Source organism: Petromyzon marinus, chromosome 11 (assembly GCF_048934315.1).
Source record: "Petromyzon marinus isolate PM22_M1 ecotype Great Lakes invasive population chromosome 11, UKy_Petmar_22M1.pri1.0, whole genome shotgun sequence".
Lineage (NCBI taxonomy): Eukaryota > Metazoa > Chordata > Hyperoartia > Petromyzontiformes > Petromyzontidae > Petromyzon > Petromyzon marinus.
This window is the reverse complement of record NC_133677.1, coordinates 7,722,480-7,749,939: the sequence shown is the minus strand read 5'-3', so window position 1 is coordinate 7,749,939 and position 27,460 is coordinate 7,722,480. Positions and strand designations below refer to the sequence as shown.

The 27,460-nt window shown below is 50.0% G+C and overlaps 1 protein-coding gene across 4 annotated transcripts in view; it reads right to left on the bottom strand.

Moving 5' to 3' along the window:
- The window catches only part of COL17A1 (collagen type XVII alpha 1 chain), a 53,960-nt gene that overhangs the window by 6,140 nt on the left and 20,360 nt on the right, over window positions 1-27,460 (bottom strand). For 3 of the 4 annotated variants that reach the window (XM_032952137.2, XM_032952138.2, XM_032952139.2), the window contains exons 17-49: window positions 27,006-27,074; window positions 26,676-26,714; window positions 25,662-25,856; window positions 24,821-25,060; window positions 23,623-23,670; window positions 22,225-22,278; window positions 21,774-21,818; window positions 21,427-21,498; window positions 20,837-20,941; window positions 20,089-20,151; window positions 18,563-18,598; window positions 17,920-17,973; window positions 17,373-17,408; window positions 17,184-17,219; window positions 16,786-16,848; window positions 15,655-15,690; window positions 15,150-15,221; window positions 13,268-13,294; window positions 12,280-12,333; window positions 11,745-11,783; window positions 11,476-11,556; window positions 10,881-10,916; window positions 10,280-10,363; window positions 9,364-9,453; window positions 9,083-9,142; window positions 7,620-7,670; window positions 6,773-6,838; window positions 5,752-5,811; window positions 4,767-4,820; window positions 4,289-4,339; window positions 3,470-3,616; window positions 1,759-1,818; window positions 65-358 (exon numbers count right to left, since the gene is read on the bottom strand). In XM_032952137.2, coding sequence (XP_032808028.2) covers window positions 65-358; window positions 1,759-1,818; window positions 3,470-3,616; window positions 4,289-4,339; window positions 4,767-4,820; window positions 5,752-5,811; window positions 6,773-6,838; window positions 7,620-7,670; window positions 9,083-9,142; window positions 9,364-9,453; window positions 10,280-10,363; window positions 10,881-10,916; window positions 11,476-11,556; window positions 11,745-11,783; window positions 12,280-12,333; window positions 13,268-13,294; window positions 15,150-15,221; window positions 15,655-15,690; window positions 16,786-16,848; window positions 17,184-17,219; window positions 17,373-17,408; window positions 17,920-17,973; window positions 18,563-18,598; window positions 20,089-20,151; window positions 20,837-20,941; window positions 21,427-21,498; window positions 21,774-21,818; window positions 22,225-22,278; window positions 23,623-23,670; window positions 24,821-25,060; window positions 25,662-25,856; window positions 26,676-26,714; window positions 27,006-27,074 — 2,517 coding nt within the window. The remainder of the gene's footprint in view (window positions 1-64; window positions 359-1,758; window positions 1,819-3,469; window positions 3,617-4,288; window positions 4,340-4,766; window positions 4,821-5,751; window positions 5,812-6,772; window positions 6,839-7,619; window positions 7,671-9,082; window positions 9,143-9,363; window positions 9,454-10,279; window positions 10,364-10,880; window positions 10,917-11,475; window positions 11,557-11,744; window positions 11,784-12,279; window positions 12,334-13,267; window positions 13,295-15,149; window positions 15,222-15,654; window positions 15,691-16,785; window positions 16,849-17,183; window positions 17,220-17,372; window positions 17,409-17,919; window positions 17,974-18,562; window positions 18,599-20,088; window positions 20,152-20,836; window positions 20,942-21,426; window positions 21,499-21,773; window positions 21,819-22,224; window positions 22,279-23,622; window positions 23,671-24,820; window positions 25,061-25,661; window positions 25,857-26,675; window positions 26,715-27,005; window positions 27,075-27,460) is intronic. The other variant, XM_032952140.2, reaches the window with a different exon arrangement.

Below are 27,460 nucleotides of genomic sequence, written 5' to 3'. Positions count from 1 at the left end.
GCGGTGTAGCGTCAGCAGGCGCGTCCCGACTATCGCGATGTGCAGCACAACCCCCAGCAGCTACCTGTACTCCAGCTGCTTCCACCGCCAGAGCCAGGTGGTCCGGGTGGGCCGGGCGGGCCGGGCGGCCCTGGGATGTACTGCACAGACGACTGCTGTGAGCCACGATTGGAGGAACCACTCGAGAAGCTGCCGCCACCGCCGCCACCACCGCCGTTCCTGCCACCGCCTCCATTGCTGCTGCTGCTGCTGCTACTGATCTCTCTCTGAGACACCGACCAGCTCTGCTGCTGCTCGAGCTCTCCCACGCCGACCATGATGGAAATGTCCTCGTCCGGCTGAGCGCCGTGAGTGGCGTCTGCGAGCGTGTGGGGGGCACGGGAGGGGGTGGGCACGGGGGGGGGCACGGGAGGGGGTGGGCACGGGGTGTGGGGGGCACGGGAAGGGGGTGGGCACGGGGGGGGGGAGGGGAGTTGGGGGACACGGACGGGAAGGAACAAGTTATGCGCCATTCCGCGAGATCAGACGTACGTACATTTGGATGCGGGTATCAATTTCGAGCAGTGATTCTTAACCTGGGGTGCACGCAGCCCCTGGGGGTGCGAGATGCCCTTTCTGAGAACCAAAGGGGTGCAGACTGCAGTGAAGCTTCAGAGCCACTGCTTTAGAGATATGCGAGAGACGTGGGTAGTGCTCGGCTACGGTATTGCAGCCGACTGGGACTGTAGTTTTTGAGCGAGAAGAAATGGTCGTGAAATACCACGGTGTCGGACGTACTGCGACCAGATGATTTCATTTCATCCGTTCTGCGTGGGTGATGAGTCTCCGGTGTTTGGTTTCGTGCCCTCGAGTAAAATCATCCCACATTCGGTGCGGTTGCTTTTAACGTGGGCGATTGCTTGGCATTTCATTTGCCAAACATTACTCTCGAGATATAACTATAATCATTATTTCATCGATATAAATGAGTTATTCCGAAAACGAAACTTGAGTGTGTTTAAGAGAAAATTTAACAATTATATTCATCACCTTTGCCAACCCTCTGCTGGTTGAGCCCCATGCAGTGCCAGTCGTAGGGGTTTGTTCGAACATACTTCACCACCACCACCACGCTGGTCCTTGTGGATTGGGGTGCCACGGTGGTGAGATGTTAACTACCTCGCCTGGTCTACAGGATGTCGTGGGTTCGATCCCGACCCTGACGCCTGCTGTATATTTGGAGTTTGCAGTGTCTCTCCCCCTCGGTCGTGTGGATTTTGCTCCGGGTCGTCCGGTTTTTCCCTCCACATTTAGAATCTACATCACGCGCTATAAATGTCCACACGATAAGCCACTTCGTTGAGCTATCATTTGTGGCCAGGTCGCGTCTGAAAAAAAGAGCTGTATAGCTCAGGGGGCTTTACCTTGTAAAAATGTAAAATAGTAACAAAAAAATAAATAGTGAAGGTGAGGCCTGAGAACGATTTAGATACCACTCACTGCTGACGTTAACGGAGGCCGGGAATCTAAACTCAGGTGGCCGGGTGCTCACCACTGCACCTCCACTTACCGCCATACAGCTCTCATAATTACAACATGCGCTTATATTACATGGAGAGATCGGACAGCAGATCGTGTTGTTGTTATTGTGGCCTGGAGGAGGGAGGGGGGGTGGGCAGGGTTCATTGTGAAGGGGGCTCGCTTGACTTAAAGCAGCAGTAACGTGATCTCTGGAGTTGGTTCAGTGTCCGTGTGGCGAGGGGGTTCATAATGAATTACCTCTGCCAGGGCGGCCAGGAATTCCTGGAGCACCGGGTACCCCGGGAGAGCCAACGTCTCCTGAAGGAACAAACAGAAAGGTATATTTTCATCAAGTGCACACACACACACGTCTTGGTTTCGTTAGGTGGGCGGCTACGTTGTTGTGCATTCAACGACTCTCTAGACACCTGAAGCTAATCCGTGCCGTTCAAGCCGTGGTTGGCAAACAGACAGTTTAACACATTGGCTTTCTGGGTTAGATCGTGTAAATATATAAATGTGTCGTTAAAACCCGCCACCACCCGACACGGCCAACTAGTAAGGGTTGTCACGTAAACAGAACGTGGCCAATTCGTCACTAGTACAGCACACCGGTGTGTTGGAGAGCCGAGCCACAACATTTACAATCGGAGTACGACGTCTCGCCAGTAATTACAACTAGCTTCATCAGGCGACAGCCAGATTTGTTGAGAAGTCCTCCTGTTTCGTTCCTTATATAGAGGCGTAGATGTGGTGGGGGGGGGGGGGGGCGGGGGGTGATACCCCCCCCCACCCCCCCACGTTGTGCAAGAGCGCAGCTGTGTGGTCACCACTATATTATGGTTGGATTCATAGCGCGGGTGCGGCGAGTACAGGAGCAGGGGGAGGGGGACAGAGGACGACCGCACGCCGTCGTCCGGATGCGTGGCAGCAATGGCAGAGCCAGGATTTTCAGGTGGGGGGGGGGCAACCCCTCCAGCAATAAAAAATGATAGAGGAGTTGTTAGGAAGCAAGAACCGCGTTGTGTGATCGGCATCGCACTCGCTGAAGGTGTCGATGCCTTCAAGGAAGTCGTGTACTGTATACGCAACTGCGCACAATTATGTGAGTCACTTATAACTGCTTTGCCGTTACTTATTGCCAATTATTATGATCCGATCGAAATTAGGGATTTCGATCGGATCATTGAGGGGGGGGGGGCACGTGACACCCCCACCCGCCCGCCCCCACTGGCTCCGCCAATGCGTGGCAGGATTGTTGCAAACGAAGCTGTGGCTTGGTGGCTGATACATTCGGTGGGGCCGGTGCAGGCATCACAGAAGCTGGGGGGGGAGGTGTGGGGCTAGAGTATGGCTCCTTGCCACGGGTGCCAACATGCCTACCTTACCACGAGTGCCCACATGCCTACCTTACCACGGATGCCAACATGCCTACCTTACCACTGGTGCCAACATGCCTACCTTACCACGGGTGCCAACATGCCTACCTTACCACGGGTGCCAACATGCCTACCTTACCACTGTTGCCAACATGTCTACCTTACCACTGGTGCCAACATGCCTACCTTACCACGAGTGCCCACATGCCTACCTCACCACGAGTGCCCACATGCCTACCTTACCACGAGTGCCCACATGCCTACCTTACCACGGGTACCAACATGCCTACCTTACCACGGGTGCCAATACCACTGGTGCCAACATGCCTACCTTACCACTGGTGCCAACATGTCTACCTTACCACGGGTGCCAACATGCCTAGCTTACCACGGGTGCCAACATGCCTACCTTACCACGGGTGCCCACATGCCTAGCTTACCACAGGTGCCCACATGCCTACCTTACCACGGGTGCCCACATGCCTACCCCTTGCCAACGTGCCTAGCTACAGCTCTGAGTGTGCCAACCACTGCGCCCCTGCTCCACCCCACATCACGCTGAGTCGTTCCGAGCGGAATGCCTCGAGTACCTTTGTCTCCTGCAGGCCCGGCGGGGCCTGGGGGTCCCTGCACGCCAGCGTAATGTCCGCCCAGGCCGGGGGCCCCCGTGTCTCCCTTGGGGCCCGGGATGCCCGGAGTGCCCGGAGGCCCTGGTGGCCCCGGGGGCCCTTGCTCTGCTGCGATAAAAAAACGGCGACGTCAACGGATCAACGTGCGGGGGGCCGGGTGGCCCACGAGTCGTGGTGCTGCCCACGGTCATTCGGCAGGGGAGGAACATGAGCTTCAGTCCGCCCGTGATTCTCAAGTGTAGGGAGTTGATGTATTATGTATAGCTGTATAGTGTCTAGTAGTGGCAGTGGGGGAGCGGTAGTGTAGCGGTTAGCGCACTGCACTACAAAACCCGTCGACCCGAGTTCGATTCCCCGCTCACGGCCAATGAGAATTATCTGAAGGGGACATGGGCCTCTCCTAGGTCAACTCAGCCTTAAATTAGTACCTGGTGCAGTGCGTAAACACCGCCACTGGGGAGACAAAAGGTGGACGGGCATGGTGTTGGCCACCCACCCCCTTGTGTGCCGTTCCGGGCCTTCATAGGTGCTCGCTAACAGCACTTGCCCCAAGTCTGTTAAGGCTATGTGGGGGATATTTGTCTTTGTTTTGTATAGTAGTGTATAATATATTGTAGTCTATATGTATGTACGTGTGTGTGTTAAACTTATTTTGCACCGTACGTAGCCAACCGTGCTAATCGGAGGTGAGGGGGAAGGACAACAAACTTAAACACAAAAATCAATCCAATATAAATGAGTTGTCACGGCCAAATCTCTGACACACCACGCGGCCCATACCTCTGTAGCCTTGGCCAGCAAATCCTGGAGCCCCTGGGACACCGGCTTCTCCTGCAGAGAGACAAAACCGTCACCAGTCAGGCACCGTGACACAATGCTTGCGTTTGCACTAGTGGGTGGTAGCACGCCCCAGCGGTGGCGCGTCTTGACCACACTTCTCCACGCCGGTTCACCGCGGCTCAGCGAAGGCGGGGAGCATAGACGTTGGGCCATAGTAGAGTACGACAAACGGTTTTGCTGCGCTGCCCTCTGCTGAACAGCGCATCGCTCCGCAGGAGCAGCGGCCTATGGCGCTGTCACGTGCGTGGTGGTCGTCCATCGAGACTCCATCCTCGCTCGGCCGTTGCGATGTGACGAGATTGGGCGCGTCTCGGGTGGTTTGGCCACAGGCTCAACAAGTGAGGCGATCGGCAACAAGTGAATGAGCGAGGGAGAGGTTTGGGGCCGCTGTCTCTCTGTCTGGCTGGCTGGTACGTACCTTTCTCTCCAGTCTGGCCTGGACTCCCAGGCATTCCTGGTAGTCCCATTTGTCCTGCAGAGCAACATCAACACGCCAATGTTTATTTGTACAAGGACATGGTGTACTTCCTTTCGTACGAACGTGTCTCGAAGTTTGATTTCGCTGGGGGATTTTCAACGCACTAGAATTATGACCTTGCTACAGAGTGATTTTTTTAAAGTTGTATAATAACTGCTTTATGCCACGTTACAAAAACACGACAGAAGAGAGAGAAAAACACATTAGGTTACTAATTTAGCAGCTTACATAACACAGAAATTACTTGGTCGGCGAATACTACATAACAATTGCATGTGTTAAGCGCTACCTAACTATGAATCAAACTCTGTGTTGGCTTGTGCTGCTGTGTGAGATACAATCACACGTGTAAACGCGATACTAACGTTTAAAGCGATGATGATGACATTGCTATATGTATTTATGTTGAACTTCTTTCGTGTCGTACAAAGCCAACCACGCTGATTGGAGGCGATGATGATGATAATCAGTTTCTGTGCAGATTTACTTTGATTTGATGATTTATGCCATTCTAAGTTCACATTCAAGATGTCAAGCGAAGAAATTACCCAGCCCACAGCGAGCGTCATACTAAACCGGTCGCTGGATTTACAACTTAGATATCAATTTAGTGTCGCTACTCTAGTCACATCCACGCAACGGAGAGAGAGCGACCACAAAATCATTCATGACCCCCCTAGACTCCACATTCACGAGGTACAAAACAAAACCCCGAGTGCGAAATCGAGTTTCCAGCCCATCAGCAGAAGAAGTAGCAGCAGCGGTAGCGGCGGCGGCGGCAGCAGCAGCACATTTCTGCAGTATTTATTTGTGCTCGCGCGTGTGTCAAATCGGGCTGACAACTTGATGACGCGCGCGTTCAAGGGCTCGATCTGTCAGCCGCGCTGAGTTATGGGCGCAGGCATCTTTAGGGCGGCCATCTCACCTGATGGTCCCGGCGAGCCGCGGTTGCCTGGAGGGCCCATCGGGCCTTCGCGAGAAATTCCTGCGAAGGCACGGACACGCACGGTCGTTACCGGGGGGCTGTCACATGGCAGCTCTTTACCGCAAAACCTTGACGGTGGTGATCCACTCGGATCGTCACTGTTGGGATGCGTTGCATACTCAAGCCAAGTGACGCATCAAGGGGAGCCTCGCTGGAGGCTTATTCCGGTTTGTGGGTCGTAGTCCAGCTTCATAGGTTCACAGGCTGGGTTTGTGGGATCTTAGTCCGAGTGTCTGATATAAGGAAGGTGCTGCGGTTTTTTTAATCAGTCTAAATATGTATTAATAATCTCTCATGCATTTCAAACTGTAACTTTTTACAATTTTGTGTATCTCAAATTTTTATGATGGGAAGCGCTCGGTGATTATTTTATTGTGAAGGGCGCTGAATTAAATAATAAAGTTTGATTGATTTTAGGAGGTTCCTGGATTGCATCGTTTGGCCAATTCCTCCTCCCTTCCCAAATTTCTAGATTAATATTCCATTCGTGTGGCACTGTTTGCACGTATATATTATATCGCATGTTCTGCAGGTGTTTAATGGTGCGTCAGTTCATTTATATCGAAAAGCGTTTTTTGCAATCTGATGCCTCTGTGAAACAGTGGTCTAGGTTGTCTCAATGGGTTCTCTCCTGGTTGACGTGAACTTATAATTCATAACTACCATTACATACCCCTTAAATAAATACATTTACTTCCCTTCTGTATCTTCACATGAAAATAAAAACGTACGTTTTAGTCAAATCAGCCTATTTGCCTTTACAGACTTATGATTAACCGGCAAACGTTTGTTTTACTCTGGACCGGGTTTCGCCCATCTGGGCCTCATCGGCAGAGCGACGCTCGTCCAGCAAACGCTGACGTTTTACGAGCCGCTCGTTCTTGGTGAGAGTTCTCCCCCTCAGCCGACGCGGCCCTCTCGGGAACGAGCAACCGACACGATCCTAAACCGACTCGCTCACCTGGTGGGCCGGGTGGACCGGGGGGACCTGGGATCTGCTGCTGCACCTGCTGCCAGTTTTCACTCGCTGCGGGGTAAAAGCACGAGAACACCGGCACGGGAGTCAACCGCGGACGGGCCGTAGATTTTGCTCAGGCCGGCGACTCAGGACAGGGGTTGTAAACGCGGCCATCCCAACGGCGTTGCGCACGCAGATCAAAATCGGACTCGATATTTATGCTGGAGGAATCCGATGAGCTATGTAAAACTCTTTTTCACAGATGTCCAGTAGGGGTGGGGGGGGGGGTCAGAAAGTTACAACAACAACCAATGCGGACAAAAAACATCGGAGTGCAAAGTGTGAAAAGTGTAGGAAAGGTAAGTGTGGTGGTCACGTGACAACATGCATGCAAGGCATGATGGGAATCGTGCCTTCCCTGATGTCTGTGAGCAGCATCTGTTTCCAACCTGCACGCATTTTCCCGTTTATTTTACACCATTTAGTCACAGTCCCCCCCCCCCCCCCTCCAACAAACCCATCCTGGGCCACCGCTAGGTCCACTCAGCCTTAAATGCGTATCTGGTGTGTTGTATTAAACATCAGCACCGCGGTGCTCACCACACCACCCCTTTATAGTTCAGAGTTCCATTTATTTGGTATAGCCCTGTGAGCCATTCGGCTCTTGAATCGGGTGCAACCGCAACAAACAAAAAAAAACACGAACAAGGAAACATCTTAAAGTGATTTGTGCGCAGCGCCGGGCTCAATCGGTGCTCGCTTACGAGCACTCGCCCCAAACGGTCCGTAACTCTGAGCACCTTTGCCTTCCGTGTGTTTGCGCGTCGCCTTTCGGCACAACGTTACTCACATGAAAATCCGGGAAGTCCTGGAGGGCCTGGAGGTCCCACGATGGTCTCACCTGGAGGAGGGGGAGAAACAAAACGTCAAACACCTTCACTCACTCGGTTAGCCAGCGCGAGCGGAGCAAACGGGGGCGAGCGAGCGAACCGCGTGGTTCTACGTTGCCCCGCAGCTCTCCGATGAGAAACCGTCGGGCGCGATGCCCGACGGTTTTTTTGTTGCCGAGACCTCCTTTGGGAACTTCTCCCGGCACCGAACCTCCCGGGTTCAGCAGAGCGGAAACGTCCAACGGCGCTCCGAACCGGAGCTCGCTGCAATGCCCCCAAACGCGTCGGGGCAGTGTCCGCTCGCGGTTCTTTTCTGTTCTTTCCGCGGGCAGGCCCAGAGTCGGCTCACGGTGACGGGGCGAACGGCCACGGCGCGTCTCTCCAAACAGAGCCGTGGTGAGCGGCCATCCAGCCCCGTCTCGTGCTGCTGCGCCGGCCTTCGTGGGTGCTCGCTAACAGCACTTGACCCCAAAGGTCAGGCTACGCGGGGGATCTTTGTCTTTGTTTTGTATAGCAGTGCATAGTGTAGTGTATATGTATGCACGCGTGTGTGTTAAACTTCTTTCGCACCGTACGTAGTCAACCGCGCTAATCGGAGGTGCGGGGGAAAGACAACAAACTAAGCACAAAAAATCGTCCGAAAGAAATTTGTTGTCACGGCCAAATCTCTGACACACGCGGCCATTACCTCTGTAGCCTTGGCCAAAAGTCTACTTAGGCTATGCAGGGGATCTTTGTCTGTGTGCACCCGTTATACACGCGTGAAGGAATCAATGACATACAATGTACGTTCATAACGTGCGATTGTTACCTGAAGGCTTACGGCACGAAAACAAAAAAGCGAAAAACGTACGGATGACACAAAAGCGAGAAAGGAAAACAATACAAACGAGACGACAGAAATGAAACAAAATTCAATGCATGCTTGAAAGTAATTGCCACCCCCGGGGGAATGGTGCCATCGCGCGCCCACCCGGCGCAGCACACCATCGCAGCACACCGTCGCAGCACACCGTCGCAGCACACCGTCACAGCACACCGTCGCAGCACACCGTCGCAGCACACCGTCGCAGCACACCGTCACAGCACACCATCACAGCACACCATCACAGCACACCATCACAGCACACCATCGCAGCACACCATCGCAGCACACCATCACAGCACACCATCACAGCACACCATCACAGCACACCATCACAGCACACCATCACAGCACACCATCACAGCACACCATCGCAGCACACCATCGCAGCACACCATCACAGCACACCATCGCGGCACACCATCACGGCACACCATCGCCTTTCAGCTGGCAGCTAGGGTGAGCGCAACGCAACTATGCTTGCCGTACGCCTTTGCAGAGTTCATCCTCCGGATACGCGGGGTGCAAAGGTGCGGATCTACGAGACGATCGTCTTACCCGGGGGACCTGGCGGCCCTGGTCTGCCCGGAGGACCCATTGGGCCGTCGCGTGTAATGCCTGCGAATGCACGGACACGCGCCGTCGTTAAGGGGACACGGATGAATGTCGGCCGACATTGAGCTGTACGGAAACAAGCCCGCTCGTCGTTTCGTTGCGTTTATGCGTTACCCAGTTACGCGTCGAACCAGGACCCATATCGAACGGAGAAGAGTCCATGCCTCGATGTGACATTTTAAAGCTGTTTCATGAGAGTTGTTGGATTGAAGACGATGCCTTACTGGTGTCCGAGGAGTAGCCTGGCTGTCCGGGAGGCCCGGGAGGCCCGGGAGGCCCGGCCGGTCCCTGCTCGTACGAAACTGAACTGGAAGCTGAGAAGGGAAAAATGCACACGGATTTAGATTTTTGTCGTTGTCCTTGTCCCCATTTTTATCCCTAATTGTGACTTGACCGAAAGACTCAAGAGTATGAATTCCTGCAGTCACGAAAGCTTTAAATCAAGATTTGTACTCTTAAGGACAACAAACTACAAACACGAAAATCCGTCCTGAAGGAATGACTTTTTCAATCTAGATGTAAAAGTGCATAGCTCCACAGGCTTACTAAGGAAGAGCGTCTCTCAGCGGTAGCTCAAGGAGCTACGGCTGAGACCAGCACTTCAGCACTTCGTCAGCCAACCTGCCAGAGGGCGGCGTTTGTCGCTTGAAAATAACCCAAATTGTGTAAAGGACCAAATTTCACGTGGTGTGTTTTAAAAAAAAATTATTGAATTGTTTTGTGGTTGGATTTCTATTGCTGTCTAACTGCATGTGTGTGCGTCTTTTTTTGTGACCTCTGGGTCAAAAATCCTTAAGAAGTGTAAATTATCATTATTATTATTTGGCTGATGTAAATTTCCACGTGATAAGCCACTTCATTGAGCTGTCATTTGTGGCCAGGTCGCTTCTAAAAAAAGAGAAGCTAATCGCTCAGTGCGCTTTACCTGGTAAAATGTATTGTTTTAGTGATTCGCTTATCTTTCATATACTTTGCACTCCTATCGTGTTTTTGCATTGGTTGTTGTTCTTGTAACTTTCTGACCCGACCCCCTTACTGAACGCGGATGAAAAAGAGCTCTATATCTCATCGGATTCCTCCGGTATAAATAAACATTATGATTCTGTTGCGCGTGAGAAAACTTCCGACTCGTGATTTTACCTGCAGAGCGGCCCGTCGCGCCTCTCTCTCCTTGCTCGCCCATTTCGCCTTTGAATCCACGGTCGCCCTTCTCGCCCTTCTCACCTGCAGGGAGCACAGGTGCGGCCGGGTTGTGACCTCACCGCGCAGACTCACACGTGTCTAACGTGCAGCAGCAGCAGCAGCCCCTATTTGTGGGTGAGGGCCTCCCCCCACGCTGTGTGGCTCATAGGGGGGGGTAATCTGACCATACTTCACCACCCAGGTGACAGGGAGGGTCGGTGAAGGCGTTGAGCATAGAGGTGTGCGCCGCGGCACAGTACAACCACGGATTTTACCGCACTGTACTATGCTCACAACATAGCCCCAAAGCAACAAAAGCAGCAGCAGGAGCCTGTAGCACCTGCTATTATGCACGATGGTTGCCCATTCTTGCACTATCCAGGCTCAAACCTGCTTACCTTCCGAGTTCTGACTTGATGGTGATTTGGTCATAGGCTGAAGGCAAACAGGTAACTCAAAATGTAGAGTTTCTTGTATTGGAAATAGTGAGCCAGAATTTTTCAGGTATGTTTTCCTTAGGTTTGATAATAAATGACCGCGCAATTGTAAATCCGCTTACCTTGGATACCCTGGCTGCCAGGAGGACCGATGGGACCTGAAAAGCAGAGCAGCATTTTGCAACTTCTGTGAAAATCACACAAACGGCTAATAACCACGTTCGAACAATATTAACCAGCATTCAGCAACGACAGAGGAGGCATCCTCGAAATACATTGCAAGTTTGTAACGTTAACACGTTCAAAGTCTGGCCTTGTAGCCAATCGCTTCATGATAATTCTAATCCTAGTGTTCTTGGACTCGGCTAAATGGCTTTTTTTTTTACTGCGAAGACATAAACGCCGTTGGCTGGTTTTCGTTACGGTGGACAGGGCATGTACCACGTGATCATAACTTTAGTCATAAAGTTGCGAGCTCGAATCCCAGTTGTTCAAATGTTTGTGGAGAGGTCAGCAGTGATTGTCGTATGGAAATTCCACATTCCTATGGCCCCCACCCATAGGAATGTGGAGTTTCCAGCACTGGATTGGGGCCTGTATACAGTAGACGAGTGCTGCCCCCGTGCTCATTTTAGCAGAAAAACCACGTAGACTTTGTGTTTTATTTTCATTTTACAAGGCTCCATCTACCAGTGGAGAGAGCAGGTCACACCATACCTGGGAATCCTTGCATGCCGGGCAGACCTGGCGACCCTGGTGGACCTGGGGGCCCGGGAATCGTGATCGTCTGAGCATTTCCTGCAATTCACAACCATTAACAGGGTGAAATCACGATGATTTTTTTTCTCGGTTCGCGCTGTCGACGTAATCTGCACGTCCGTCGCGCAACCATCAGTAGATAGACAATGGCTGGTGATGATGATGACCATAAAAGGAAGCGATCGGTTTGCAGAAATCGCGTGCAAAATCGTACAAAGTTCTCGTACCTCCTTCACTGATAACGCTGCCAGGGCTGCCAGGTTCTCCTGCGAAGTGTAGAGAGAAAATTAAGTTCGAGGACACCTGCTCTTCTCTCTCTCAATGCGTTCCTGGCACCCGTGGGCACAGGCTCGGAAGTGCACATGCATCAATAGACTCTCGAGCACGAAGGGGTGCAATGCTTAACACACGCGCGGGATCACGATGAGCGACAGAGAAAAAAAGACAAGAGGAACACAGACGTCAGATTGACTTTGAGAAAAGTACGTTGGGTTTGGGTGGGACACGTCGCCAGAAGGGGCGGACGATGGTCGGTGGTCGAGACTAACGACAGAGTGACAGCCAAAGGAGAAAAAACGCGCTCGAGAGGATGCCTCCCCCAGAAGGGATGGAGTGATGAAACCCATCTGTGTGCAGGGAAATTGATGGATTGCTTCATCGCAGGACCGTGATGAATGGCGGTGACTTGGGGGAGGTCGTCGTTCAACAGCGGATAGACCGTGCCTAAATATGGTGATTGAGATTATTTGTGTGTGTGCATACCTCTGAATCCAGGCTCTCCCTGCACTCCAGGCCTTCCCGGTTCTCCTGCGAGGCCTGCGATGTTTGAAGAGCAAAGGGTTAATGATGCACACTTAGCAGCCAGCAGCGGCAGCGCTACCTGATATCAGTTTTATCTGTTTAGCGAATGCTGTTAGACGTGACGAACAGAGCCGAGCAAAAAATACACAGCAAGAAAAATATAGTTATTCAAAAAAGTAAGACGTCAATGTAAAATCCATTATATTTTGTTGGGTGTAAGTTGTTATTGTCATTGCATACGTTGGACTGTACTCGATAGAAATTGTGTACTGAAAACGTCAGAAGTGAAAATATAAATGACAAATGAAATTAGAATTATGAAATAGTGAATTTAAAAAACAATGTAGCTTCATATTTAAAAACGTGTGTTTAGCCACGTGAAAGTGAACACTATACATCACCAAACACATATTTAAGAAAATATTTGGATGCAAAATGAATTATAATTTATTTGTCACGTTTACAAAAGATGTGTAAGGATGCACCCCCGGCCAAGGAATTGATGAATAGTCACGATTCGATTCGATAATGGGATGATTTTTAAAATTAACACTATGGTGATTATATTCTTGGTTCTTTCGGTAAAGTCACGTGAGAAGGGAAACAATAAAATAATAAAAATATAAAACAATAAAATTCTCACGACGTTTCGACTGCAACACAAGCAGCAATCATCATCAGGCGTGAAAACCACAGCAAGAAAAATTTGAAAAAAGTGGCGTGGGGGTCCTGCCCTGTAGCGGCCACGAGTGGCTGCAGGGGTCACGCCGAAGCCATTCCGTACGTGCAAAGATAAACACGAAACAAAGCACATCGATTCTCACGCGCGCAATTCGATGCGTGCGTTGTTATTTAATGATCGTTATCGATCGATGAATCGAAGTATGGCTTACACCCCTTATGGGCGATACAACTGCTGTTGATTAATTTTCCGAAGTGCGCAAAATACCTGGCGGTCCGGCCACTCCTGGCGGTCCTACAGAGAAAACAAAAACAGCATCATATCGGTCCTTGGCAAGGCCCAGGTGCAGGGCCGGATTATGGCATCGCTGGCAACCCTTAGCTGTGTCAAGCGAAGGCTTCGTAAATCGAGGCATGCCTGCATATTGTTAGATCGGAATGAAAATAACCGTTTTAGATCAAGTCTTTTTTTCCCTATCGCCTCTATTTTTCAACGAACTCTTGTCATAAAACTTGAAACTTCGTATCATTATTATTATTTGTTCGTATTTTATGTATACGTATGTTGAACTTCTTTCGCAGCGTACGTAGGTGCGGGGGAAGGACAGCAAACAAAACAAAAAAAGCAGTTTTAAAGAAACTAGTTTTTACTTATTTCAGATTTAAAAGTGCATAGCTCCAGTGGCTTCCTCATATCGGAAAGAAGAGTGTTCCAGACGGCCGCAGAAGAAAATCTGAAAGAGCGTGATGAGGTGATCGTCTTTGTTTCAATGGCCAGCCAAAAGCCGCTGCTGAGAGGATCACTGGAGTTCGTGTGATGGTATTTAGAGGCCTCTCATAACGCGAGGCCCTAAACCCATAGCTTACTTAGATGATACCTCAACCCGGCCCTGCCCAGGTGCCGCCGCTATTCACGTTCACGCCGCCCCAAATAGACTAAGAAGAATTTTACGGTGATAAGAGCTGGGCCAGAGGCGGAGTGGTGAGTGAGCTATAGTGGTCAAAGAGATGGTTTGACCATACTTCACCCTGCTGGTGAGTAATGGATGGAGAAGGGGGTGAGGGTGACCCAGGACATGCTTCGATGTCAATCGCCACTCATGTAGGCCATGGATTCATAGCGTGGTGTGCTAACCACTGTGCCACCGCTCCGTGCAAAACAGGAACACAGAGCAGCATTGCTCAATGACAGTCCTCGCGACGGCCAACCACGGGACAGCTTTTTCTGATTACCAGACATCGAGAGGGGCACCACGGTAGCGAGATGTTAACTACCTCGCCCGCTATGCAGGTGGTCGTGGGTTCGATCCCAACCCTGATGCCTGCTGTATATTTGGAGTTTGCGTGTCTCACTCTCTCTCCCCGTGGTCACGTGGATTTTTCTCTGGATCCACCGGTTTTCCCTCCACATTTAGAAACGTGCGTTTAGAGTATTTGACCGCGATACATTTCCACGTGATGAGCCACTTCGTTGAGCTATTATTTGTGGCCAAGTCGCTTCTGTAAAAGAGCTGTATAGCTCAGTGGGCCTTACCTGGTAAGATAAAAAAAATACTTTTGTTGAAATTGTTTTAGAGAGCAAGCAGTGGTACACACACGGCCTTGTGTTGCGCAATAGCGGCAACCAGGAAGAGGCAAACTGGGTGAAGGTCGCGAGGAATGGAGTTGAGAAACACCAATTCAGGGCAACAAACAAAACAACGCAACGCATTTGTCAATGACGCGGTGGCCTGGGAGAGGAGGGTGTGAATAGACACAGAGGGAAGAGACAGGAGGAGGGTGTTGTGTGTGTGTGGAGTCGTGTTTCTGGCAGTGCTGGTTTAAGCTAGTGTGGGGCCTGTAGCATATATTACAAAATGGCCCTAAATTTAAAAAAACACGTAAATATATATAAAAATTGTACTTGCATAGTAAAGTAATTGCATTTTTTTTATTTGATATACAGCCAGATAATGACAAATCGTTAACCTTAAACACCCTGTCGTTCATAAAAGTTGAAGGCAATATAGTACTATAGTAATAGAGCAAGTGCAGAATCGATAGCTTGAAAGCATTTAATGCGAGGCCCTTGAAAGTGCGGGGCCCGTAGCATATGTATCTACTTTTGCTACGAGGATAATCCGGCACTGGCTGCCGGTGATGTCTCTTACCTTTGGGTCCGGGTTCCCCTGGCTGTCCATCCGCCCCACGCTTTCCAGCACTGCCCGGGTTGCCAACCTCTCCTGCGGGAACAATGTGAGGAATAATGTCTAAGTAAATAACAAGATTCAGTTTTTAACCCAAGGAAATGTAGTTCGCTGTGCTTTGCATGCCGCCGGTAAACGCGTGTGATTTTTTTCAAGATGTGAAATAAAAATGAGCAAATTTCAAAAGCATGGGTGATTCCCAAGTAAAGGAGTTACAAAGCCCCATGCGAGCATTATCAGACACGGGGATGGAGTGCGATCTTCTACGCGGGGCAGTGACATGCCGTGTAAGAACATTTAGAGGCTTATACAGTCCACGTTTGACGCGAACGATCAATTTTGCGATCATCAGGTTCCTCGCCACGTACTGTCATCACTTTTACCGTGGAACTGACCGACCGTTCGCGTACGCAGAATAGCAACGGAAGACAACGCGCACGCATTTTAACGCGTAAGTCGTGGAAAGTACCTTGTGGTCCGGGACGACCCGCCGTTCCAGGCTCGCCTGTGGGAGGCACGGCCAGCTCATGAGAGATCGAGTGAAATTCAGCTTTCTTTCGACTCCAGAGCAATAAGTACTTTCTCTATGTGTGCTTGCGGTAACAGTAGCATCCGAAATCAGTGAAGCACTAAATACATGTTCCACATGTACATGTAGAAAATACGCATTTGAGTACTGTGGCAATTCTATTGATAACATGTGACATTACATTGTTTGAAATTATAAGGGTGCTATGAATCATTGATTTGGAAGCATGTCACAACCTGCTACCACACGGAAACTGGATAAACTGCCACGATTCAGGGTTACGACTCAGTTCGAGAATCGACGATATTCGTTGCAATTCTGTACCATCCGTTTTATATGTTTTTGTATACACTTTTTCTCCTATTGGATCGATTTTCATCGATGAATCACAGCATCGTCACATCCTTAGCAATTAACTCCGATGCAAATATTGTTTGCATAATTCCCGGTAAACGCGGAACGTTGGGCCGACTTTGGGCCAACATCTTCTTTGGTTCTTTCGGTAAAGTCACGTAGAATGATAATAAAATACCAGACAGTCTCGCCCACTTCACCTGATGAAGGCCGCTTGTGTTGTGGCCGAAACGTCGTGAGAATATTATTGTGTTATTTTATTTTATCAATTTATTATTTTATTATCATTCTACGTGACTTTACCGAAAGAACCAAAGAAGATGAATCATTGCAGTCACGAAAGCTTTAAATCGAAATTTGGGCCAACAGTTTCAACCACATGCCAACGTCGGCCCAACGTTGCACGTTCGCTGGGTTCCTATAGTACCGAGGGTGGCCACCCTGTAACAGACTGAGAGCAAAAAAGTATCCGTGAGTTCTGCAAAGAGCCAAGTGTATACATATTTAGAGTTTTCGGCACAGCACGGGAGACATTAATTATCTCTTTGCCACTACTGTGATAGCGTGTTCTACGTTATGCCCCCTCCATAGAGCCGCGTGCGGTGGATTAAAGAGCCGCCAGGTGGCCAAACGCAGCACATCCTCTAGTGTGCGACAACGTGTGAAAATATTGAGAGAAAACAAAAAATCGTCACAATAAAAACAACTCTGAATCACCTTTGTCGCCTTTTATTCCTGCTGAGCCTGCAGGGCCTATGGGCCCACGAAGTCCGATCTCGCCTGAAACGAGATCAAGCGAGGGCCCGTTTGAGGACGGAGAGACCGCAGAGGCCACGGGGAAACCGCGCACGCAAACATTTTCGCGTTGAATGCGACAAAAAACGCGGCGCGTTCAACAATTCAGGCTTCGTCCCATCTCATATATATATTTGTTTATTTTGCTTCTCGCTGCAAGGGTTAAACACGGCTCGCTCGCGACCATTTTAAATGGTTGCTCGTCTGGTTATATTCACGCGCGCAAGCGTGCGCATTTTCACGGGCGATGCGGTCGACGCTTTTTCAAGAGCAGCATTTCAGAGGAAAATCAACAGTGCCTACGTAAAAGAAGTGCTCACCTGCCAAACCACGCAGCCCTGCTTCACCTGCATTGCCTAACGATCAGAAATAAAATGACAACAAACAACACACAGTGAGACACACGGCCAAAGCAGCATAGCCGACTGATTTTGAAAAAAAATATAGCCATGGAACAATGACTTTATAAGCTCATTTACGTCCAGTCCTTTAAGCGCAGTCTGACTCACCTTTAACACCAGGACTGCCATTATCACCCCTGTCACCTGCAAACGAAGCACAACGCATCGGTAATCACCATTCACGTTTACGATAAATTCGTTCATTTCAACCGACGGGGCGGGGGGTGGGATATGGGGGGTGGGGTGGGCACATATACGCCAGAGTGTTTTGGCTCGAAGTTTAATGTAACTTAGCAAAACATGAGACCCGAACTCTACCAGTGATTATTTAACTCATGGGGCTCAATAATAATTGCATTTTATATAGCATCATTCATGCTGAACTTTCATGATATACAAGGACCAAATCCTATATTAAGCTACTACAGTGCAAATTAAAACCCAACCAAAATAAAAACATGTATAAACAATTCCCAAAAATTTGCACCGAAACAAAAAGCAGCACAAACACCAAAAAAGTGATCACAACAGATCAAATTGTTCACACATCACAGACCACGACCCCAACTTCCCGACCAAGCCAGGACACCTTCGAGGCAAATCGACATTCAAGTTAAAGTTTTGCGCGTTAAATCTTCCAAAACAGGTTCCGTACCCTTTGATCCTTTTTGTCCGGGCTCGCCTCTCTGTCCGGACGCTCCTGGCAAACCTGCGGCACAAGACAAGACGGGATGAGTGCCGGATTATCCCAGTAGCACAAGTAGCTACATATGTGGCTACGGGCCCCGCACTTTCAAGGGCCTCGCGCTAAATGCTTCCAAGCTATCGATTACGGTTCAGTGACTCTGCACTTGCTCTATTACTATAGTACTATACCGCCTTCAACTTTTACGAACGACTGAGCGTTTACGTTTAGCAATTTGTCGTATTATCTGGCTATATAGCAAATGAAAAAATACAATGACTTTACTATGCAAATTAAAACTTTACGTGTTTTAATCTTTACGTGTTTTTTTTTTTGTATATAGGGCCCCTTTATACCATTTGCTACAGGCCCCGCACTAGCTTCATCCGGCACTGGACGAGATGACGGGGGGGTGGTGGTGAGCGAGAGGAGTGACGTGCCGTGCGCGCAGCTTCGTCAGCGCCGGCACTCTAGCGCTGACGCTGTGCTGCCTCCGTCCCCCACCCCACCGTGCATCTCCGTCGTGACGGGTGCAGCGCGGGGGGCAAGGAGGGTGGCCTCAGTCGCGGGGGGGGGGGGGGGGGGTGCAGGGGGTAGGGTCAAGAGTCCTCACCGTCAAATCCCGTGGAGCCTTTGTCTCCGGCAGAGCCTGTAACAGGCACACGAGCACAGAGTGATTCAACTAACGCTCAGCACTTTTATTTTACCAGGTAAGGCCCACTGAGCTATGCGGCTCTTTTATCAGCAGCGACCTGGTTACGAATGATAGCTCAACGAAGTGGCTTATCGCGTGCACATTTATAGCGGCCAGACACTCGAAAAGCGCGATGTTGATTCAAAACGTGGAGGGGAAAAACTGGAGGACCCGGAGAAAAAAATCCTCGCGACCAGGGTCAGGATCGAACCCACGACCTCCTGCATACCAGGCGAGGGCGTTAACATCTCACCACCATCGTCAATCACCCATGATCTATCCGCTGTTGGATGAAGGCCTCAATTCTAATTGTATTTTTACATGTATTATTACCCTTGTTCACATCGAGTTCTCAAGACTCTTTTTTTTTCTTCAGGACGGTCCTGCTAAGTTAATTTTTTTGTTCGCATGAAGGGGCGACGTCGCTGGTTGTGTGTCGTCCCAAATTAGTCATTTGCAGCGTAGTTTTTAGCATATTTCGTATGGGTTGGCCAATAGCACTTTCACTGCAGCCGGAGGAGAAACCCACGCAGAACACGGGGGGTGGGGGAACAAGAAACTCCGCGTCGAAAGGCTCACGAGTTGTAACACAAGCGTGACCACTGTGCCACCCTGCCAATGTCCATCTTCAGTATTATTAATAAGCATTACACGCACATGGGAATACGTAGGAATACGTGCGTGCGATACATTAGGTGCGTGCAAACATTACAATCGCACGTTCACTTGAATTCGTAGAAGACAGGCGCGTTAAGGAACGTTGCAGGCTCGTTGTTCCGTACGGGTTATGAATTCCGCGGTGTTTCCGGCTCACTTCCCGAGGAACGAATTTAACGGCGAAACAAATGATTTGGTGACGCTGCGATTGCAGTGGTGCATAAGCACACATACTAACAAACAAACAATTACTAACAAACCAAAACTCAATACATTGGTCAATAACACTGTATCCTAAAAAAGAAAAGGTCTAAAATCGGCAACGTTTTGGGCAATGTCCCTTCTTCAGAGCACAGAGAGAGGTCACGTGATCACCACCCGACCCCTCCGGCCTCGCTTGGCGCTGTGAATAAGCTGCCTTTGCCCAAATAAATAAGCAGATAAGTAGAAACATTTTAAAATTAATAGATACATAAATGATTTGATTAAAAAACTAATAAAAATATATCACCAATTATATACTCTTATTGACAAATTAATATAATTTTCATTCATTATTGATGTGGGTGCATCATTTGGCCATGGTATTAGTCCACACAGAGGAATGATGCACAGATGCCCTCTAAAAGTTTCCCAAGGAAGCTGATATCACACCGGCCAATCAGAGCTGCGCTGGCGCCGCGTGAGTGAAAACCCGGAGAGTCGCGCAAAATGCGAATCCCTCCAGCGCACGACGCTCGTGAAAATAAAAAAAATAAACTTTTTTTTTAATCCTCCCCCACTGGTACCTTTTTGTCCGGGGACACCAGGAGGGCCCTGAAGACCTGGAAATCCTTGCTCTCCGGATGCACCTGGCCAGACATGTGGAGCAAAATCGTGTCGGCTGAATTCAAGCTAGACATCAAAAACAGCAGCCACGGCGGTGACGATGATGATGATGATGTATGTACGCTGAACTTCTTTCGCACCGTAACGTAGCCAACCGTACCAATCAGAGGTGCGGAATGATCATGATGATGATGACAACGACAATTTTAATGATTGTATAAGTGATGAATATTATGATAATACTGAATATAATAATGCAGATGATTAGGATCATGTCTTGTGGCGAGGCGCAAGTGTAACCGCTGCGGCCGACTTGACGCCCAAAGGAACCCCCCCAGCTGTGCCGCACGTCCACTTCTGACACAAGTATTATTTTGGGGCGCCACGGTGGCGAGATGTTAACCACCTCGCCTGGTATACAGGAGGTCGTAGGGTTAAATCCCGACCCTGACGCCCGTATATTTGGAGATTGCGTGTTTTCCCCGTGGGCGCGTGGATTTTTCTCCGGGGTTTTCCCTCCACGCGTTTAGAGTATTTGTGCTGCTATAAATTTACACGCGATAAGCCACTTCGCTGAGCTATCATTTGTGGCCTGGTCGCTTCTGAAAAAGACCTATATCGCTCAGAGGGCTTTACCTGGTCCAATAAAAATAATAGTTAAGAGTTGGTGATCTTTGTGTTTTTGGAAGTGTCGGGAGTGACTCTCACCTCGGTCGCCCTTCTGTCCACTACCTGGAGCTCCGGGTTCCCCTCGAATGCCGGGAATTCCGTCACGGCCTTTCTGGCCAGGTGGTCCCTCTGGTCCAACGTCTCCTAAACAGCGCAGACACACAGACAAAGATCCCCCTTATAGCCTGGGCAGAATGTTGGGGCAAGTGCTGTTAGCAAGCACCCAAGAAGGTCGGCATGGCACACGAGGGGGTGGGTAGCCAGCACCATGCCTGTCCGCCTTTCTATCGTGAGTATTGATGTTAACACCTAACACATACACCCACATGCTCACAGCACAGGTGTACTCATTAAACATGGACACAGACACAGGTCGAAATTTGACATTTGAAGACGCCGTTCGAATATTGATATTAGTTATTTTTTTTAAAATGTACATAATGTAATGCTGCAATGAGTGACCAGGATGAGTCTCTTTAACAAAGAGGGACGTGATGGCATCAACATGACCAAAAGCAATCGCATCATACAACACGCACCAAAGAAGCGAATATAAATCAGTGAGGACGGCAAAATAGCAATGAAGGAGCGTGACAAGAGCCACCTACGGCCCGTCATTGCCAACTCACCCCGAGCTCCTTTCTGTGCGACGGTCCCGTCAAATCCTTGAGGTCCCTGCAGTCCGGGGGGTCCCTGAATGCCTACGAGTGTGGGAGGTGGAAGAGAGGAACTTGATTCGATCAGTGGCCCTTTACTACCAGGTGACGGGCTAACATTGTTGACCAATGACAATGATGATGATTGTAATCGCGGGAGGTGATGACAACTGTGATAAAAATACAGAATCGGAATATGTATTTATACTGGGAGGAATCCGTATCGGCCCTCTCATCAACACGAGGCAGATGACTACGGCGACGAAGACTATCACAAGCAGAAGAATACGATCGTGTACAGACGTGCAATGATATCTTACCCATGGGTCCTGGAGATCCTGGCGAGCCTTGCTGGCCCTGATCACCTGTTAAAGAAGGTGAACAATTTGTGTTAACGTGACTCATCAAACACGTGAGCGCATCACGAGCACCAGTCTCAACAGAAGCGTTGTCAACCCGCTGCCGTACGAAGGCCTCGCCACATCCCGTCAGACGTCGCGGTCGTCTTGACCATACTTCACCACGCTGGGTTCGTGCGGGTTGGGGAAAGGGGGAATCCGTTCCGACGTCACTCGCCACCGATATTAGCCAAGAATGGGGGCGGGGAATCTAACTTATGTCGCCAGGTACGCAGCGGCCGCACGGTGCGCTGGGCAGCACGGTCGAATAACTCCCACGAGCCGCAACGGCGTGAGGAGGCCCTCATCCAGCAGTGGATTGACAACAAGGGCCGTACGCGTCAAGAAATAAAAAAAGAAGAGAGACACCTACCCCTGCTTCCGGGGATTCCGGGCATGCCCCGGTCCCCAGCTTCACCTTTAACACCTGAAACAAAGCGTTCGGAACGAGCGTGAATCAACGCGTAAACACGTGTCAACTACCGTCTGCTGCCGAGGAAGTCAATGTGCATCTCTGTAAATTTAATCATAGTCGTCATCATTATTGATGACATTTTTTTTTTCAGTTTAATAGGCAGTAGACTTTCGCGACCAATATTATCCATAATAGAGGCTTTTGGGTGAGAGCTCGTAAATATATTAATGTGTCGTTAAACCCGCCACCACCCGGCACAGCCAATTATCAAGGTTTGTCACGTAAACAGAACAGGTGTTAAGATGTTCAAACACTAAATAGATACCTTTTGCAAGGAACCATGTCTGCATTAACCACGCATATCTGTGGTTAAACATGCAAACAATCACGCTCAGATAATATATGCATTGTCCTTGAAACGGATTGGCCTACACCAGACAACCTTCATCATTACTATTATGATTAACTAATTCCATATTATTATCAGATTCACCATCATTTATGATGTGCATTATTATTCAACTAATTGCGCATCAATTAGGAGAATCAATATTGATATAACGTATCGTTGCCGATGATATAATTTATCGTTGGTGATCATCGTCAATGTCATTATCGTCAACTCGCAAGAGATTCTCAACTTGAGAACCGTTTTTTTTCAAGTAAGAGAAAGGAAAGCACAGCGCACATTGTTGACAGCAGGATCGGAGAGCCAGCACCAAAGCACCGCTAGGATTCCTGCGGTTCAGTGTGAACGCACGGGACTCACAGAAGCAGTTTCCGAGAGTTGGCGCAGCCATCGATCGATAATTAATCACCAAGATATAAACAGGAATTTTGGTTGAATCGACTTCATCGCCTTATTGAAAGGCATTGGACCACCTTTTGTTTTGTTTAAACAACACGAGATTATAAACTACCGCCACTCCATAACACACCGGTGGGCTGAAGTTGTAACTAATTGTCGCGTTGCTTACGTGACAAACTTTACTGTTCTTTGGGTCTTTCGGCAAAGTCACGTGGATAGGTTCAACGAAAATAACAAACAACTACGACGTTTCGATCGCAACACAAGCGGTCCTTACTGGCTGTGCCGGGTGGTGGAGGGTTACGACACATTTTATCCTTACGCCATCTCACCCAAAAACCTTTATTCATTAATAATATTGGTCGCGAAAGCCTGCTACATATTAAACTACTGCTACTCCATCCGGGTCTCATTCGAAGGTTCCTATTCCCCAAGATCCTCCGAGAGGAACGTCTCCCGGCTGAAAGCAATCGCGAAACGACGATGAGCGGTTGTGTGAGGACGCGGCACGTCTGTTCGCACGTCACTCGCGTGGGGATTCATCAAACCTCGCAGGCCGGCTTCTCCCGCTTCTCCCTTCGGACCGCGGAACCGATCTGTGGGAACGAAACGAGAAAGCGGGAACGAAACGAGAAAGCGTGAGAGTCCATTTCATGTGAAAGTAATGCAAGGCACCGGACGAACACCCCGATAGCCGTACAGACCTGTTCGGGAAAGTGCTGGCAGCGAGCACACGAGGGCGCATGGTGTGGCCAGCACCACGCCCCGACCGCCTTTGTCTCCCCAGTTGTGATTTTTTGTTCTTTTCTTTTTACACGCTGCATCAGAAGGCTGAGTCGTACCCACGAGAGGCCCAGGACCGGTTCGGATGTTCGCAACTGATTTTAGCCGCGGCCGGGGATCGAACCCAGGTTCGTAGTGCAGTGCGCTATAACACTACGCCACCGCTCCCCGTGTCAACGCAACAACAGCTGGAACCGGTGCACAGTGGTTCGTCTGGCAGCAGAAGCAGCAGCAGCAGCGAAGGGCTTTTGGAAGAACAGTTGAGCAACTCGACCGGAGTGCGCCACCCAGTGGCACACGTGTATCAGAGACACCTTCGGTAAAAGGTCTGGATTATACTAAACTAAAACTTACTAATCTTTTTTTATATTTTGCCAGGTAAGGACCACTGAGCAATATAGCTATTTTTTTTCATAAAGCGACCTGGCCACAAATAATAGCTCAACGAAGTAGCTCATCACTTGGAAATTTTTCGCAGCCAAACACTCTAAACGCGTGATGTCGATTCTAAATGTGGAGGGGAAAGACCAGAGGGCCCGGAGAAAAATCCACACCACCATGCAAATTCCAAATATACAGATATCGTCAGGGTCGGGATCGAACCCACGACCTCCTGCATACCAGGCGAGGATTCACGTTTGCCAGCGCCTCGCTCACTCGCTCACCCTCTCTCTTGCGCTCAGGTAAACGAGGAACGGCCGGCGCACGATCGAATGAAAATCCGTTGCCATCGGCGAAAATCTGCATAGGTCCATTAAATATTTCCGTCGTTCGTGTTGCATTCGCATCGCGCGCCCGCTCCTCATCCCCCCCCCCCGCCAAGCGCATCACCCCAGCTACTATTCGTGGAAACACTCGGAAGAGGCCGGTGCGACGCGACAACGGGACCGCTTGCCTCCAAGAACATCAACGAGGGGAGCTGCCACGGAGGGGGAAGGGGGGGGGGGGCAGGCGGTCACCCACCTCTCATCTCCGTCGACGCCAGGTGCTGCTCGAGCATGACGCGGAGCCTGGTGCTGAGCTCCGCGTCCGTGGCCGTCCGGGCGCCGGCGTCCACTCCGGGGTTGAGGCTTTCCACGACCTGCGCCCTCCCGAGGTTCACGCCGGCTGCGGGTGCCACGTAGCGCGAACTCTGGCCCACGCCGCCCTGCATCATGCGCTCCAGCTGGTCGACGCGCGACTTCACGGAGCTCAGCTCGCTCCCTGGTGGGGGGAGGTGGAAAGGAGGACGTCGCCGCGTGACGATCGCCGTGCTTGGTGCTGCGAGTGCGCTCTCTGTGTCTCTCTTGCGCTCTTTCACTCGCTCGCCCTCTCTCTCTCTCTCGCTAGCTCTCTCTTGTGCTCACTCACTCGCTCGCTCTCTCTCTCTCGCTCACTCGCTCGCTCGCCCTCTCTCTCTCTTTCACTCGCTCGCCCTCTCTCTTGCGCTCACTCTCTCTCTTGCGCTCACTCTCTCTCTTGCGCTCGCTCTCTCTGTCTCTTGCGCTCGCTCACTCGCTCTCTTGCTCGTTCTCGTGTATAGGCCAAGTTGAAATTAATTTAGTTTCACCGCGGTGAGAGCAGGATGTGAGTCTCATTTTCTTCAACAGTGACCTGGTTCACCAAAATGAATTCCAGGCAGGGGAGGAAATTACGCAGGGAGTCCAATTCCATTCCACGCACGGGGGGTGGTCCGTGCCAACCAAATATTTTTTACTTCAAGTAAGAAAGGAGTCACGGGTTGGTGCAGTTGCCGCTGAATGATACGCAACTGCTGCGGGGGGGCGGGGGGCGGGGGGGGGTGGTGGTGGTGGCGTTGCCGTACCCTGCGCGAGGAGTCCGGCCAGGAGTCCCAGCAGCAAGAGCCACGTGAGCAGCAGCCCCAGGAGCCAGAGCCACCAGGGGCAGCCACCGCAGCAGGGGCTGCAGAAACCGCCGCCCTTGCCGCCACCGCCCGTGCCCGAGCCGCCCAGGCCGCCCCTCTTGCTGGCGAACCACGGCTCGTCGTCCATTTGGGTCTCTGCGGAAGGAATAATAATGATGATGATGATAATGACAATGAAAAAAAATATGGTAACAAAGGTCAACTTTGTTGCTGCTGCTGCTGCAGCTGCAGCGCGTCAACGACGTGATGAACGTCTTTTACGTTTGTATCTCATCATTATCATTAACTAATTCCATGTCATCATGAAAGTCACCATTATTTATAATTCGGATTGTGAATAACTAATTTGTGCCTGAGTCAGTATGATGAACATTAGTTGCATGACGATGATGACATATTTATTGTTGCCGTGGTAATCATCGTCAATTCCGTCATCAACTACCAAGGGTTTGTCAATAAGTACCGATTTTCCAAGTATATGAGATAATCGATATGGTGGATTCATAAACATATATTTATATCTACATATACCTACTTAAAAAAAAACTAAAATCCCACTGAAAACAAGGACGCGCTGTTGATTAAAACACCCTCGATTATTTAAAAACTAAATTAATCAGCGTTGGAGCGAGATATAAATACGTGGGATTGCTTTGTGCTCCACGAAAATGGAGTGGATTTCCCAAACTCTCCAATCGGAAGCCCAGCGCGCAGTTCAATCACTCGCTGCCATTCGCAGAGAGGGATCGAAGCGCTACTATGACCACCCCTCGCGGAAATTGTCAAGAAATGCCACCTGTTATAGCGGTGCTACAAACGAAAAGCGCGTGCGTGCGTGCGTGCACGCGAGCATGCATGTACGTGCGTGCGTGCATGTTGAACTTCTTTGGCACCGTATGTAGCCAACCGTAGAAATCGGAGGTGCGGGGGGAGGGACAGCGCAATGGGACGTACCGATGAGTGTCGCTTTGTCCTTCACATACGTGCGGGTGCCTGGAGGGGAATCAAGTGCGCGAGTAAATACATTTTACTTTTTTTTTAATGAACGTAACAAAATGTAATTTTGACATTTCATTTGGATTCAGGGTAAGAAAATAGTCACGGGATGGCGCAGATGCCGCTGAACGAAACGCAACTGCGCGGACGGAAGCGATCGACCGTGGGGAATGTTAAATCATCATCGCTGGATCAATCGCAGTTGCGAAATGACTACGACGCAGCGGGTGGATATAACCCGCATGGCGGAAAAACGTGGAGATAAAAAAGAAACCCCTCGTAATTTACCAGATTTGTCCCTGGAGGATTGAATGACCAAGACGTCCTTCTTGGGAGGCTCTTCAGACAGATACATCTCTGTGTGGTGCACACCGGCAGAGGGGAAAAGGTTATCAGATACTGGCACCGCTGAAATTTTCACTCGATATTCACGGAACGCTGCTGGGCTGGCTGTTTTAGAAAAAAGATTGTCGGAGTAAGGCACTACAACCACAGTACGAGGCGCACCTGTCTGTAATAAGCATACATTGTTATCGTACACCCTACACTCCTATAATCCTATAAACAGGTGATTCACAATCACGTGGACAACATTGGGCAAAGTGGAGGTGTGGCGTGTGCCAAGAGCATTCAGCGTCCCGGACCGTTCCGGCTCGCTGGGTTTACAGGTCACGATACACGACAGCTCTCATGGTTACAAAGTCGACTTCGTGGATATTGAACCCGTCGCGTGCCGGTGACCT